At 40.6% G+C, this 16,933-nt stretch overlaps 1 protein-coding gene across 1 annotated transcript; it reads right to left on the bottom strand.

Moving 5' to 3' along the window:
* Positions 1-3,618: 3,618 nt before the first annotated feature.
* Positions 3,619-16,471, bottom strand: acadvl (acyl-CoA dehydrogenase very long chain). Its single transcript, XM_054753469.1, has 21 exons — positions 16,348-16,471; positions 16,025-16,112; positions 15,883-15,946; positions 15,136-15,207; positions 14,975-15,047; positions 14,834-14,898; positions 14,608-14,742; positions 14,391-14,535; positions 13,425-13,554; positions 13,225-13,350; positions 12,880-13,078; positions 9,121-9,225; positions 8,966-9,052; positions 8,832-8,894; positions 5,723-5,824; positions 5,561-5,658; positions 5,400-5,472; positions 5,251-5,323; positions 5,095-5,167; positions 4,944-5,019; positions 3,619-4,756 (listed from the first exon to the last, which is right to left on the bottom strand). Exons 2-21 carry the CDS (start codon positions 16,096-16,098, stop codon positions 4,619-4,621), a joined length of 1,971 nt encoding a protein of 656 aa, XP_054609444.1. The 5' UTR covers positions 16,099-16,112; positions 16,348-16,471; the 3' UTR covers positions 3,619-4,618.
* Positions 16,472-16,933: the final 462 nt, after the last annotated feature.

Below are 16,933 nucleotides of genomic sequence, written 5' to 3' on the forward strand. Positions count from 1 at the left end.
TCATTGCTGGGAGTAGTGCGTCCACATCTTTATTGATACCACTAGATTCAACGTGCCAAAGAGTAAAATACACCAGTTTGTTGCAGCTCAATATCGTGCGATAACCCAGACAGTGTATGAGAAGCAAGGCTAAATTTTGGCAAACAACAACTTATACGAAAACTGGGGCATTTGAGAACCAAGGTTCCATTACAATGCTGTCAGTTAAACATATGCATAAAGTAGCGCCTTCATTGGACAGCGTACATTCTCCAATGACCTCACGCACCCAAAACAACATGATGTTTTCTCGGTCACATACACTCGTAGAACTTTCCTTTCTATGTTTTTTTACCAGTTGACATTTGATGTGCTGCAAAGAAACAGCGTTCCTGATGACTTCAGTGAACTGTAATGAGCAACACGACTCCTTTATTGAAAAGAGGCATATGTTTTATTTTTATTTAACTGTATTTAAGCATCTGGGCTTCATTGAACTCGTATTTTGAGATGATTTATTTTTGTTGTGTGTTGCTCTACATCGCCTGGTTACGCTCGCATTTGATGACATAATTTCTGGTGCATTGGTGCGGTCAGCGTTCTCACTTGCCTCACTCAGGATTCAAGTCCACTGGCAGGCAGACCAAGACCCATCTCTCTGGTGGTCTCCATCCCAGTTTGGCCTGGTCCTTCTGGTCCTGGATTGCATTCACACTTGACCAAACTAACTAACCAGCAGAGCAACAGGACTCGAGTCCATTTTATCCGAACAAAAAATGAATGCATCTTGAGAGATCTCAGTCTGCTTGCCAGCACACATTGCAGCACATAGTGTTGAGTGAAGCAAGTGTGAATGCCAACTGCACCAACGAACCAAATAACCAGATATAATGTCACCAAATGCAACCATAACCAGGCGATGCATAGCAACACCCAACAGAAAACTGAGTGGAAATCATCAACAAATAAGAGATAAATGTAAGTCTCGAACTGTAAATACAGTACTTGCACATACCTGATTCAGAATCAGAATAGTTTTTAGTGTCATTGCACTTTGTACAACAGAAATTCAGTACAAACCTTGTCGGTGACATGATAATAAATAGACAAGAACATAATAATCGCACCAAGTTGTTGCAATGAAAACATCAGACACAAGACTTGTGGCACATTTGGTTTAAAACTCAACTTTGTTTTGTGTTTAGTGCAGTTATAGCCTGAGGATAAAAACTGTAGTTCAGTCTGTTTGGATTTCCTGTCTTCACTCAGTCTAGGTTTAGGTCATTGCTGGGTCTTCCGACAAGACAATGGCATTGAAGTTAGACCGGAAGTTTTTTAAGGTCACCAAAATTAAGGTTCTGGAGTGGCCCTGTCAGAGTCCAGCTCTCAATCCAATGGACAATCTGTGGTGGGAGCTCAAGGTGAGGGTTAGGGTTGGGGTCCATGCTCGGAGGCCAAGCAATTTGGTCCATGGTCTTGAAAAAAATGCTACGGAAGAATGGGCTAATTGTAAGAAACAACCAGAAATTATTATTTTCAGTTTGGAATCAGAAAGGCTATATTATTGACTATTAATTATCAGGGGGGTAATCATTTTGGGCAGGGCTTTTTTTTCTTCAATTCTGAAAATGAATAAAAATGTTAATTTGGTCATAGCAGCTGTTGTCTTGGTTCTCGTGGGCACACATTACAACTGTAACAGTTTACAACTGTAAACAATTTGGGTTATGATCAGGCCGTTTCATTGAAAAGACAAGGGTTTTATTGGATTTCATGAAGGGGGCTACTCATTTATATCCTCTTTGTTACATCTCAGCCAGTAAAATGTCAGCTTGTGAAAAAATTGTCATAGAAAGGAAAGTCTTACAAGAGTATCTGACCTGTAAAATGTCATGTTGTTTTGGGTGTGTGAGGTCATGGAACAATGACCTTACATACACCGTCCATTCAAGGCACCACTTTGTGCGTATACTTAAATGAGACCATAATTTGGTCTGCTGACAAAAATGCATGTCAGTGCAAACCAGACAAGGGACCACCAAGAATATTTTTTTCCTATTTGATCCGGACCAGAATACTGGACTACAAGTGCAAACACAACCTAAAATGAAGTGAACCAAACCCATGAAGTGAATATAGATAATACATCAAACTGCGGGCACCTGTAGGAAGGCAATTGTTGTGATATAATGTGTACTAACCTGTATTGTTGCCTTCCTCATCCTCAGTTCTTTCTACAGTTTCCTCGCTTGCTGACTCCATCTCCCAGCATTCACATTTATTTAGGAATTTAAACTCAACAAACCACAAGAGCTTCAAGTTCCTGAGTTGTGACTTCCGAGTTTTTAAAAGAAGCGCTTTAAACTCGCAAATTAGCGGGATTTAAGTTTTTTCAAGCAGAGTGGGCGGACACTGTCACCATGGCGACCACACTAAACACGCCGAGTTTTACTTTTCACCAGAACACCGGTCCAACGCCATTAATGAAATTCACGCATGTGTTGAATAATTAGTCGCGTATTTTATGGCGTACAAAATCGCAGTGAATACATTAAGTACAACACTTAACTTTCTACACACGTTTAGAAGCCATTAATAAATAATCATACCTTTTTATAAGGAATCGACAGCTCCCACCCCCCCAATATAAATATATTAAGTGGAAGCTCAAAATAGATACATGCTATCAACAGCAGGTTGTGAGCACACGTCAGCTCGAGGGCGCCTCACTCATCATGACGGCCTATGGTGACGTCATAACATGTCGTCACGGAATGATGTCAACCACAACAAAATCATTTTAAAGAAAATGACCGATTTTTATCATTTTCGAGAAATAATAATAACCACATTAACTTCAATTTAATTGTGGCTTGTAAACTGAATTTAAATACGTTTTCAAATTGGTACAAGTGTGTCCAAAATTTTTCCATCAAGGGCCACATACTGAAAAACCTTATCAGACAAGAAAAGAAAAAAAACTGTATGTCAGCTTTGGTTTCTAGGTGACAAAGCATGTTGTCTTCTTTTTTTTTGTTGTTGTATTAATAATATAACTTCATTGTCATAACTTTTTCCCAAACTACTTTTCTAAAAATTGCAACTTGATTCTGTCTCACACAATTTTACAACTTTAAAATATATTTTTTCTTTAATATTTGTCCTTCATGCTTCCAAAATTACATTTCCACAGCCTCATATATGTAACTTCTTTCTTGTAAGATGACCGTTTTCTCTTGATCATTTTTTATTTTAGTCCCATAAAATTACTGCTCTTTTTTCCATTTTTGCAGTTTTTTTGTTTTGTTTTCATGTTTCATTGTATTACACAGAATGTGCCGCGGCTTAATAAAAAAACAGCCATGGGCCATAAATGGCCACACTATGGACACCCCCAGGTGACATGCAAGTCTACAGTCTAACAAGGACAAACGTTACACATCTCCAAATAGCACCTGGTCTTAAATTGACAGCACTTAAAACGGCCCACCAGCAGTGAAAGCAAAGTGTATTTTAGTGCAGCGGCATTTTAGTGCACAACAATTAAATGTTACTATGCAGCTACAGAACCAGAAAGTCAGTCTAAATCTGTCTTGTTTAACTGTGCAGAAAGTTACTTAAAAAAATCCAACATCAATGCGCATTTGTGCTAAGGCAGCTTTATTGATAAGAGTTGTCAACTGCTTTGTTACAGCAAAACAATTTTAGTAGAAAAAAAAAAAATCCCTCCTTGCTAAAAATGATGCAATAAATCAGACTGGCTGATTTGCTTTTGTTGTCATGGGGATGGGGGGTTAAATACAGGTTTTAGGTGTTGGCCAAGGCAGTACAGTAGTCCTCTATTCGTGGTCATATGTTCCATAATTATGCAACATGCAATTGCAGCACTGAAAACATTTACATCCCGTACCAGTATTTCAACACATTTTAAATGCAGTACAAAGAAAAATCACCTAGGATATATTTGCTCTAAAATGACACTTCACTCCCTTTCAACAGGTTCAATGTTCAGCACAAACAGGAAGGCTGCAAAGAATCATATCATGAAGACATTTGCTCTCCAACATCTATGAAATGAGGTGTTCACGGTTTTTCTTTGACCGGCTTTTGACTAAACTCTGTGGTTTTTACGGCTTAAAGTTCATCTCTAGTATTCAAACAGTAACATACAACAATCAAGCCTGAACACATCCATAAACACGCTGAAGGAAAAACGTCATTACCAGCTTAAAGGGATAGGTTGGATTTTTTTACATTAAGTTGTATGACATCCCCCTTAGCAGTGTAGTCCATCAACAGGGACTTACACCACACTTTGTCCCGTGAGCCCAGTTCTTGTAGGATTTTGGTGATGAGAAAATTAGTTCCGGTTAGTTGGTCCTCGAAAAAAATCAGACCTCACAAATCGCTCTGCTTTACTTTCTCTTTGTTGTGTACGGGACCAAGTGGGAGGTAAGTCATTGCTGATTGACTACACTGCTGATGGAGGTGTCATACAACTTCATGTCAAAAAATCCGAACTATCCCTTCATACTGATGGCGGGGTGCCACAGCCACAGGTTTCGTGATATGTTGCTCGAAGATCCGGCGGGTGAAAAGAAAAAAAAAAAAAAAAAAAGACACAATCGGAGAAGAGTGTTTAGAAACCCAGCGGGTGAGGCGCCACCGTTCCGCCGTTCTCCACCACCGCCGTGGAAATGGCCCGCAAATTCTTGAAGAGATGCCTGGATTGGTTGGAACGCAGCGCCTTGATGTCCCGCATGAGTCTATCATGGGCCTGAAGAACCAAACAAGAAAAATGTCCTCACTCGGATCTCCCAATGGAGATCATGCAATAAAGGGTCAATTCCTTTTAATACAAATAAATCCTTTGTGCATGAATTCTCCAAACATACAAGCTTATATTGAGGATATCTGTTGTGTGTTATGTGTGTGTGCGCATGTTTTTTTTAAGCACATCTCACCTCCACACACCAGGTCTCGCACAAAACCTTCTCATGTTGGGCTGAAGGGTGACCCTGACTGAGTGAGCGTGAAGCCCTGTGGAGGACAACAATCATGCCAGGCTATGCAGATAATAGTGGACACACTCAGACAAGAAGAATGTTTCTGTACCTTGCAAGGACAACAACCATGGTGTAGATGTCAATGGCACAGTCGGCAACTCTCTGCAATACAAACTGCTCATCTGCAATAGGAGAATATTGTTTATCTCCCCATTTTCTCAAATGTACTGAGGAAATTGTTGTGCATGGCCTACTACAAACTCACCAATAATCTTCTTGCCATGTTTGATAAGAAGCTCCTCAATGACCATGCCAAATTGTTCAATCGCTTTCACGGCCTAAGTAGCAGAATGACAAAAAAAAAGTTAATGTGCCACAAAAAAGTAAATTTAAGTAACAGACTGATTAACACACCAGTTCACCACTATGAGCCAATTCAGGGTGGACGGTCCCTTGAAGTGTCAAGCCCGTGCTCATGCCTGCCTTCCTAAAAGCGAGAGATAAGCCAGCGTTATTCCATTTGGTAATGGCGAATCAAACTGAAACTTAAAAATAATGGAGCACTTAGACGTTACCTTTTAGCTCTCTTGGTAAGCTCTCCTGCCAGGAGCCCAGCATTGCCGAGTGGGTTCTTTATTGCTTTTTGCAAGCTCTTCAATTGGTTGCCAGCATTCTGAGGAGCAGACAAAGCAAGGGTCAAAGGTGATGCAGTCTCTTTCAGATGTAACAGTATTCACCTGGAAGCCATTGAGGGCCACAAAAAGCCTGAGAATATCGTTGGTGCCCTCAAAGATGCGAAAAATTCTCAGATCCCTCATCACTCGCTCCACTCCAGAGTCCTGTGGAAGACCATATGTACTTCTTAGCTCGGGAGCATGATAGTCAGGACATTTACGTACATACACTAAAGCAGTCGGAATCACAAAATAGTTTGGTTTCTCCATTTTTCACATTTCTATGTGAAATCCCAGTTTACATGCATTCTTTAAAAAGTCAATGCCAGGGGTCCCCAACCATCGAGGCCACGGAGCTCCATCCACCATCACACCACACAGCCATCAAGAGCTCAAAGAGAAAACAGCACACTTCCGCCCTTCACAATAAAAACACGGCACATTACATCCTGTTAGACGGCATCTAACAAAATAAGGGTCTCAGAAAAATGGCTTCAATTCACAATGAAAGTTGTAAGTATGTGAGGGGGAAGTAAGCAGTCTTCCTTTAATTGATCATGATTTTTTAAATGTCTTTGTTGAGACAAAATGTTTAAAATAAATGGCACTTTTTCTATAACTTAAATTGCATATTGTAGTATTTTGTCTTATTTAACATCCAGTGGCATCACAGTAAAATAGACATAACATCTTCATTTATTACATGAGATGTGACCTGACTTTACTTTGAGGGAAGAGCTGCTGCCTACATCAGTATCGGTTGATATTGGTATCAATAATGAAATGGACAATATCGGTATATCTGATATGGGTAAGAAAGCCAACAGCCAGCATCTCTACATCTTCTACTTTAAATGCATTTAATAATTGTATGAGGCATATTTAAGGCTTAAACCTCAATTTTGCATTTAGTTTAGGACGTTGGCAAACAATGACAATTGGAGAGAGAGTTCTGAAGCTGAATCTAATAATTCCAACTGTGATTTGTATTGTAAATGTTGATCCAAAATCGGAGGATAACGTAAACGTCAAGCAAACAGGAGGGTTTGCAGTGAGCTATGTGTTAAAAATAGACAATTTAGGGAAGTATTGAAGGGACAGTTCCGATTTTTTGACATTAAGTTGTATGACATCCTCATCAGCAGTGTACCATTAAGAGTGACATCTTACCCCACACTTCCCGTGAAGTCCCGTGAGCAAAGTTCTGATTGGATTACAGTGATGAGAAATGTAGGTCCTGTTAGGTATTGGGGTTACTTTAGTAACTTAAGAGTTTGGCTTCTCAAAACAATATGCGTTCAAAAGAGTAATACATCTTCATATCAAAAATGCCTCCTAAAAAAAAAAAAAAAAAATCAGACCTCACAAATTGCTTGGCGTTACTTTCTCTGACGTCGTATTAATGCGCGCTATCAGCTGTCCATTGTTGTGTGTGTGATGAAGATGCAGTGATGACGACAAAAGTAAATGTAACCCGTCCTGCTTCACACTGCCCGCACCGGGGCTCGAATACAGGACCTTCGCAATGGAAGACGAGAGCGCTGACCACACGGCCAAAAGCCCGGACTGTCGACCGCGTGTTCAGCGCAGCTCTTAAGGCAGAGGGAGTGATGTTTACCAACATACACTTGCACAGCCTCACAGGCTGGCATCTGTTACATAAATCCAGCGATTTGTGAGGTCTGATTTTTTTGAGCAGGCATTTTTGTTATGCAAATGTATTACTCTTTCGAACACATATTGTTTTGAGAAGCCAAACTCTTTTTACTGAAGTAACCCCAATAAGTAACCGGAACTACATTTCTCATCACCGAAATCCGACCAGAACTGGGCTCACAGGACCAAGTGCGGCGTAAGTCACTATTGATGGACTACACTGCTGATGGAGATGTCATACAACTTCATGTCAAAAAATCCTAACTATCCCTTTAATTACTCACAGACTTTTGCCATTCACTGGTAGGCGTGGAATGTAACTCACATAAAGAGCAGGGATCTACTGTACATGCATGTGCAAACTGGCTTCCAATCGCATACTGTAGGTATGTTAATCTGATCTTTAAAAAGGTGATGCACAGCATTAGCGTGTACAGGTTATCATGCCTGTGCCCTTTGAGTGCTTGCAGAAAAGAATGCGTTCCCCTCTGATGACCCAAACAAATTCAGTGACTGTGCCTTTATCCATTGTGTGACGAGCCTGGCAATGATAAGTGGGGTGCTACGTGGTTCATTTTTAGCAACATTATTTTAAACTGACTCACACTTCAGTACAGTGAAACCTGCTTATCTCAACAACCTTCAGACCGGCTGGCTAACGCTGGCCGTTGTGGACATACCCGAAATTAACCATTGTTTGCACATTTACTTGTGACTATCAAGATACAACGGCGAATGGGCAATAAAGTACCAGTATTTTTGAACTTATGGCAGTTTGTTAGTATAGTTTTCCTCAATTGTGCATATTTTTATTTTGGTTATTCTGTCTTCATATGATATAGTAATGACGGGAGTATTGTGTATGGTTTTGTGCTATGGTTCAGGGGTTTGGCTATGGGGAGCATTGGCGTTTGTTAGTTAGAGCCAAGCCTATAGAGATGAAGTGTTGCAGAGACGACATGCTGTTTTACACACACCAATAAAAGGCTGGCTCATCATCATTTCACCAACATTACAATATTTTCTATGCGACTATGTACAGCAGGGGTCACCAAAGTTTTTCCTTGTGAGAGCTACTTTTACAAAATGAAAATCGCCAAGAGCTACTCATTTTTGTAACATTTATTTTCAGAGCTTATTTTAAACCCAAAAAAAGTGAATATGCTTGTTTTACCAGAACATTAACAAAATGCTGGTGTCCACAACTCACATTTTGTATTTCAGAATGCATTTCTTTCTACTGTTCTTTCATTATTAACTGAAAACCTGAATGAAAAGCAGGCTTGCGGGCACCTCATGTGGTCATGGGGGGCTACCTGGTGCCCGTGGGCACGACATTGGTGACCCCTGATGTACAGTATGTTGACGCTGACTTAAGCCGGCACTTTTATTAAGAATTGTAACACGGTGGACTGGGACTTGATGACTTGATTGACATAGATGGGTTGGCGACATAAGCGCAACCAACTTAAGCGGGTTCCACTGTATATTCTGTGGATGTGGAATGATCCCTCACCTTCATGTAGCCCATGCCGCCCATGACCTGAATACACTCGTCAGTCACAGTCCAAGCTGCTTCCTGTTAACAAAAATACGCAAATGAGCACCTGCAACCCAGGCTTAACATCCTGTTCATGGAAAGCTACTCACAGAGGCAAAGATCTTGCTGATGGCAGCTTCGATCTGGAACTCAGTTGCTCCACTGTCCATGTTGCCACTGATCATGTAGGCCAGAGACTGCAGAATACACAAAAGTACATCAGTCAATTAAAAGATTTAAAAGTTGATGCTGAAGTTCTACCAACCTCTGTGACGTATTGCAGCATGGTCATACGGGCAAGCTTCTCCTGGATGGTCCCATAGGTGTGGATCTTGTTTCCAAACTGAGTTCTGTTGGTTGCATGGTCCACCTAGTGAAAATGGGAAAAAACCATTAACCTGTGCATTAGAGATTAATTCAAATAATGCAGGGGTGTTCGAAGTGTAACCTGTGGGCAATTTGCAGCCTGCAGCTTTTTTAAAATTGGTGGCACATTGTTTGGTTTGGTTTGGTTTGGTTTAGTTTATTTGAACATGAAGGTTACAATGGAATACATCTTATGAATCATTTTTTCACAGTTCTACATGTCCAAAAGGAGTAGGAAGAAGCAAAGCTTATTTAATCCTACCCCCCATCCAAATCTACATCTTGTACAGTACATGTTGTTCACTTCCTGCATTCCATGTCATGTTTTCTGTGATAGTCAGGATAACACATAATAGATAACGGTAAGATAGCCCTCCCCCAAAAAAAAGAAAAAGAAAAAAAATTATATATATACATACACATATACATTAATAATAATAATAATAATAATAATAATAATAATAATAATGACAATACTAAATAAATAAAGAAAGAAAGAACAAAGCTTTTTTCTTATTTTTGTAAGTCTTATACTTTTGTTCTGCTTCTTTAGTTTGTTGAATGATGAATGTCCTGTATAATGTGTTCTTCTTCTTACAGGCGTTTTTAGTCCTTTTGTCATCCATGGCTGGTTGTTTCTCTTTTGCTTCTTGGGCTTTTCTTGCCAGGGACAGTTCTTATCGTAGAGCTCTATATAAGTACCAAGGAAGCTGTCATATGCCTCGTCCACATCTATTGCACTGTAGACACTCTCCCAACTTTGTTCTTCTAGTCCTTTCTTGAAGGCACGGATGTTATCCTCTGTACGCAATCTTTGAAAAGTCTTTTTTGCCTCCACCTGTTTTTTCTTATAATGTTCATTGAAGATTGTGAACACTGGAAGATGATCACTGATGTCACTAATTAGCAGGCCACTGATGGTGTTGTTATCAAAGTCATTGGTGAATATATTATCAATGAGGGTGGCACAGTGGTCTGTTATTCTGCTTGGTCTAATGATTTTAGGATATAAACTCAAACTATACATTGTATCTGTGAAGTCGTCTATTTCCTTGCACTTGTGTGAGTTCAAGAAGTCAATATTGAAGTCTCCACATATGAAAGTAGTTTTTTGACCTATGTCTGTAAACGTTGTCTTAATCCAATCCTCAAATATTCCAATCTTTGACTTTGGAGTTCTGTACACACAACTTATTAACACATTTTTGCTTTTTTCTTTACAGCTTTCGATTGTTATACATTCTAAAATGTTATCAATGACAAAGGACATATTCCTCCATATACTCTACAGTTTGCATATCGCCAGAACCGGTCCACGGATGATGCAGTCAACACTGCCATCCACACAGCCCTTTCTCACCTACAGGGCCAGGACACATACGTCAGAATGCTATTTATAGACTATAGCTCCGCTTTTAATACAGTCAGCCCCCACAAACTCACAAATAAGCTCCTCACACTTGGCCTGTCTCCCTCCCTCTGTAACTGGGTGTTTAACTTTCTCACAGGCAGGCCCCAGTCAGTCAGAGTCCACAACCGCACATCCAGCTCAAGAATTGTGAGCACTGGGACCCCACAGGGGTGTGTGCTGAGTCCACTCCTCTACACGCTCTTCACCTACGATTGCGTGGCCTCCCAGAACAACACCAGCATCATTAAATTTGCGGATGACACTACAGTCATCGGACTGATCACTGGTGGTGTTGAAACATCATACAGAAGAGAGGTGGCGGACCTCATAGCTTGGTGTCGTGATAACAATCTCCTTCTCAATACAGATAAGACTAAAGAGATGATCATCGACCCAAGAACAAGGGAAAAGGAGCCACATAGACCCCTGTTTATTGGTGAGACTGAGGTGGAGAGGGTGAAAACCTTCAAGTTCCTTGGCACACACATCAGCGAGGACCTCACCTGGTCTCACAACACCCAACAAATTCTGAAGAAGTCCCAAAGGAGACTGTACTTCCTGAGAAGACTGAGGAAATTTGGCATGTCCACCACAATCCTGAGTTGCTTCTACAGATGCACCATCGAAAGTGTCCTTACCGCCTCCATCACTGTTTGGTACGGTAACTGTACAACACGTGATAGGAAGGCACTCCAGCGGGTGATCAAGACCTCACAGAACATTGTTAGGGCAGCCCTCCCCTCACTGCAAGACATTTATACATCTAGAGTCCTACGCAGAACACACAACCTCATCAAGGACAGCACACATCCACAACACTCATTATTCACACTCCTGCCATCAGGCAGACGCTACAGGAGTTTGAAGTCCAGGACCACAAGGCTGGCAAACAGCTTTTACCCACAGGCCATCAGGCTTCTCAATGAAGCACTCAGACACGCCACACGCAACACACACTCATAGCACTTTATTTATTTATTTATTTATTTGTATTATTTACTTGCATTAATGTCTCTTCTGTTGTTGTTGCTTAATTTCTTGGTATTTATGTATATGTGTTTATGTTTCTTATGTTCTTATTCTTTCTTGTGTTTTTCTTTCTTTTCCTTGGGAGAATGAACAGAATAAGATTTTCATTGCATGGTATAACTGCTGTTTTACCATGCACATGACAAAAACTCTCTTGAATCTTGAATTCTTTACCATTTTGTAGTTCAGATGTTTGTCCACGTATACGGCCACACCTCCTCCATTGTAGAAATAAAAAAGCATAAATTGGAAGAAAAAAAAACAGCAAAAAAGCGCAATGTCCAGAAAAAAAGCTGAAATATTGACAAATAAACAACTAATAACACAAATCCCATCATCCATTTTCTATACTGCTTGTCATCTCATTAGGGTCACGGGTGAGCTAGTGCCTATCCTAGCTGAGTTCGGGCAAGAGACGGGGTATTGTATGGTACACGATGGACTGGTAACAAGCCAATCAGAGGGCACATAGGGGCACAACCAACCATTGACACTCACATTCAGAATTTACAATTAATTTTGCACTCCTGAGTGTTGGTGAGACCTAGGCCATCTTGCATATTTTTGGAATGTGGAAGGAAGCCAGAGTACCCGGAAAACAGCCACGCATGCGGAAAACATGCAAACTTCACGTAGAGATGCCCAAATGGAGATTGCACCCTCAGTCTCCTGACTGCGAGGGCAACATGCTAACCACTCGGCCACAGTATGATCCGTAACACAAAGCTTTGTCTTTAAATTATTTTTTGTTAACATCCCTTGCAACAAATCTTCTCAATTGGATTTAGATCAGGGGAACACGCATGGTGGTTCAAAAGAGTGACGTTATTACTCTGGAACAGGGGTGTCAAACTCGCGCCATGAAGGGCCCAGACACTGCAGGTTTTCTTTCCTGACAGTTACAAAAGCAGGTGATTTTAATGATCAACACCTCCTTCAATTTGAGGGAAGGAGCTAATTAATCACCTTCTGGAGAAGCTGGTTGGACCTGTAGTGAACTGCAGTGTTTCGGCCCTAGTATGACACATGCTATGGAGGAAGTCCTTTGTCTGGCGGACATTGTGAAGTGCAGCGTTGTCCTTTTGAAAAACCCAGTCATTACAACACAGATGAGGGCCTTCGGTCCCTAACACCTAAACCCAACCCCTAACCTGATTCAGTTTGCTGCCCTCGCTGGAAACGTTTGGACAACCCTGATATAATACATTAATAACTCACCGCTTTGTTGATGGCTCCTTTCATGGTGCCAGAGAGGGCAGCTGCCATACCGAATCGGCCGTTGTTGAGGATGTTCATAGCAACCTTGAAGCCGCCACCTATCTCGCCCAGCACACAGTCGGCCGGCACACGAACATTGTCGAAGTAAACTTCTGCCGTGTTGGAGGCCTTAATGCCCATCTTTTTCTCTGGTGGCCCACTTCAGATTAGGAAGGAGGAAAAAAAAATAAAAAAATTAATCAACTCTAGTAAAAAACAAAAACAAAAACAAAAAAAACTAAAAATGTATCAACTCTAGTCACAACATTTTGGTGACCACCAGTCAGAAGAAACAAAAAGTCTCACTGTGTTACACCACCGAAGCTCTTCTCCACAACAAAAGCTGTGATCTTGTCCTTCATCTGTCCAGTCTTCGGATCCTTTATTGGCGTCTTGGCAAAAACTGTGAAGATTTCGGCCAGACCCCCATTGCTGCCAGCAAGTCAAAAAAGTGAGAAAATAGTCCTGTGAGATGTGAGTATACAATGTAGGACATGTGGTCTCACCTGATCCAGATCTTGCTACCATTTAGAGTGAAGTACTGTCCGCAGGGGGACTGGACAGCTGTGGTTTTGATGGAGGCAGCGTCAGAGCCACTGGCTGGCTCAGTCAGGCAAAAGGCAGCAATGTGCTCACCTGGACATACATGCAAAAGTCACTCATCGTCATTCCTTTACATTCACGTTTTTAGCGGGGATACATAATCAGCATTAGTGCTGAAAAAAAACATTGAACAAAAATATCTTGATTCAAACTAACTCACGATTGCATTTTTAATAATTCCTTTATATACACCCTTTTAGCGGGGATACTAAATCAGCATTAGGGCTGAAAAAAAAAACAAGCAAAAATATCTCCATTGACACTAACACACGACTAAATAGCTAAATATTAGAGTAAAAATTTGAGTAAATAGTTCTAAATAGCAACAATTTTACTTAACGAGCTGCATCAGAAACAAATGCTGCCATTTTACACAAGGACTCACGGTGCACGTTCGTTAGCATGATGGTCGACACGTCCTCCTAACTACCCAAGTTGCACCGGCCGGTGAGGCACGCTGGCTGTCATTCATCAGCTCGAGGGAGAAGCGACTTGTCTTTATTCCGTGCATGAGCATGTATCTATTAATTTCTATTAAAAAAGGCCCCCAGTCAACTGTCCTTCGGGGACCTCCCATGAAGAATGGCAGAAAGACCATTGGAAGTTTCTTTCAAGCAAAGCAAGACAATGACAATAATGATATTGACAATAATAACAACAATAATAATAATAATAAAGTGCGGTTTCTTTAAAATGAAAGTACATGGCCCTAAATGTAGTGTGTGTGTGCATGTATGTGTGAGAAAAAAAAACATTCCAGAGAATTGCAATCTTAATTCTAAGCAAGAAAATTGTGATTCATATGTTGCAGAATAATGCAACCCTAATCAGCATGTATGGAAACAGCAAATTTTAAAGTACAAGATTACCGGATGCAAGTTTAGGCAGGTATTTCTCCTTCTGTGCTGCGTTCCCAAAAAGCAGAATGCCCTTGAAGCCGATAGACTGGTGGGCACCAAGCGTGATGCCAACACCAAGATCGTGAGTGCCGACGATCTCCACTAGGCGGGCATACTGAGGAGAGATAGACAAAGTTCTCACTCACTGTGTAGAAGTCATTCACACGTCATTACCAAGCAGACACACCTGAGTGTTGGTGAGGCCGAGCCCACCCAGGTCAGCCGGCACCTGCAGGCCAAAGGCGCCCATCTCTTTCAGGCCCTGCATGGTGTGGTCCTCCACTTTCTCCAATGCGTCATTCTTGGCCGAATCATTCACCTCCTGCCGATATGAAGCGGAAACAACTGACTATTTAAGCACGACAACAATCGGAGAAAAGAAGACAAGAGAGCTCAAACTGATAGGATTCCACCTCAAAGAATTTGCAGACAGGTCCAACGAGCTCCCGGAGAAACTGCTCCTGCTCTTCATTCAAGACTAAACACACACAAGATAAATGGTCCGTTAAAGTTATTTGCACACTTTAATAGCTTCTCAATAAAATGTTTGTTACCTGAAGGGAAGGGAAACACTTGAGATGTGGCAATCTGCCCTTTGAAAATGTTGACAGCAAAAGATTTGGACTCCTACACAACATTAAGTGAAAGAATCTTAGTCACCAATATGCAAACTTTGAGTTCACTCATCACATTGACATTTTGGGAAGAAACATACAGCTGCAGCAGTCTTCTTGTCCACAACACTGGCAGAATCAGTCCCGATTGCTGCCGGCTTCTCCAACACTGCCTATGATAAAACAAGAATTTTGATCACTCCAGAAAGAGAATTACATTGTTTTTACTGACATCTTGTGCCTTTTACGGTTTACGGTTTAGGGTGGCCAACATGGGGAAAACACACAACACAAAAAATACTGTGGCCAACATGGGGAAAACACACAACACAAAAAATACTGCAATCACATAAATTTTGCAAGATAAGGGGTTGTGCCTGTTTTTGGCATTTGTAGCATTTTTATTTTGCATTAGTTTTATTATTTTTATTTGTGTTTGCTTTTGGATCATTTCTGTGTTTGGTGCATTTGGATTTTGGATGGTGCTGTACTTTTGCCAATGTCTGCCAAAGCATAAATTCAGCTATGAGCAGGACATTCATTCAAAGCTTGAGGTGTTAAAATCTAAACGTGGCACATTTAGGGGTTAAAAGACGTTTTTATCAGTATACATGAGTTCCTGCACAAGTTCTGTCAGGACAGCTGCAGTGTCACCTTTACAAGTGGGTCATGTGACCAGTGAACTTTCCTCTACTTATCCCAGAATGGGACGACCATGTTATATCACCAACAACACCAAGGCACTGAGGGTGCCAAAAACAATATATATTTTTCACAGAATAAGTCACTTAAGCAAATGTACACAATATGTACTGTAAATATACAATATTTGTATTACTCCGACGTACCTGTGCTGCTTGACTTGCATAAAGACGTGTGTTTTTCACAGCAACAACAGTCTGAAATTGAGCCCTAAATAAAAGTAAATTTTATGTAAATATACTTTTGGTATTACTTGAAAAAGTCAATGTTACACATATTGTTACAAACCCTTTCAGACCGGGTGTGTTCCTCAGAATGGCACCACAAAGTGCAGAAGACTGTCCCACTTTTAGAAGCAGCATGATTTCCCCGTGAGCTAAAAAGAGACAATATTTTAAAAAGTAAGCCAAGTTAAAAAAAAATGCTAGATAAAACTAAACAAATCAAATGATCGATAAACAGAGAGTAAACGGGCTATGCTAAGTTAGCGCTTTGATGACAGCGGCTAACGTTACGTGACGACTGTTTGTTTCTGTCATTTACTTTACTAAAGCATTCAGTGAGTTTCTTAATGTCTATTAGATAGTTGCAGACACATTTATATCACTTACCGTGTGGGCTATATTAAACGTCCTTATGTACGAGCAGAAATGGACCTTCCATAAAATGAGTTTTTTTCCCTCCGCCCCACAGCTGGGTTACCCGGATGCCGCGATGCTTCATGGGATCTGTAGTGTCACGTGTGGTGGGTGGTTCAGCCGGCTTTCAAGATGGCTTGTACTACTGTACATTGCTAGTGCAGAGAAAACAATATCCCATTTGTTCTGGGACTGTACATACTCAAACAATTTTCTAAATGCCAGATTTGAACCCACATCCAAGATAACTATGGGCATAAACTCTTTGGACTTGGTAAAACTGACAGAATTGAGATAGCTAAAATTAAAATAAGGTTGAGAACATAAACTTTACCTAAATATCGTATTCACTGTGTAATGTTTACAAACCAACGACCAAAAAATTTGTTGTGGTTAAAGTATTATTGATGTCACATTTGGATGACTTGGCCTATTCTATAAACTCCAAGGCCATGAGGACCAAGAGACTTTGTACAAGTAATAAATGTAATCTGAGAAAATAAGCCCCATTATTTAATTATCATTACTGTTATTCGTTTTTTTTTTATTAATTTCTTTT

Source organism: Dunckerocampus dactyliophorus, chromosome 15, assembly GCF_027744805.1.
Source record: "Dunckerocampus dactyliophorus isolate RoL2022-P2 chromosome 15, RoL_Ddac_1.1, whole genome shotgun sequence".
In the NCBI taxonomy this organism is placed as follows: Eukaryota; Metazoa; Chordata; class Actinopteri; order Syngnathiformes; family Syngnathidae; genus Dunckerocampus; species Dunckerocampus dactyliophorus.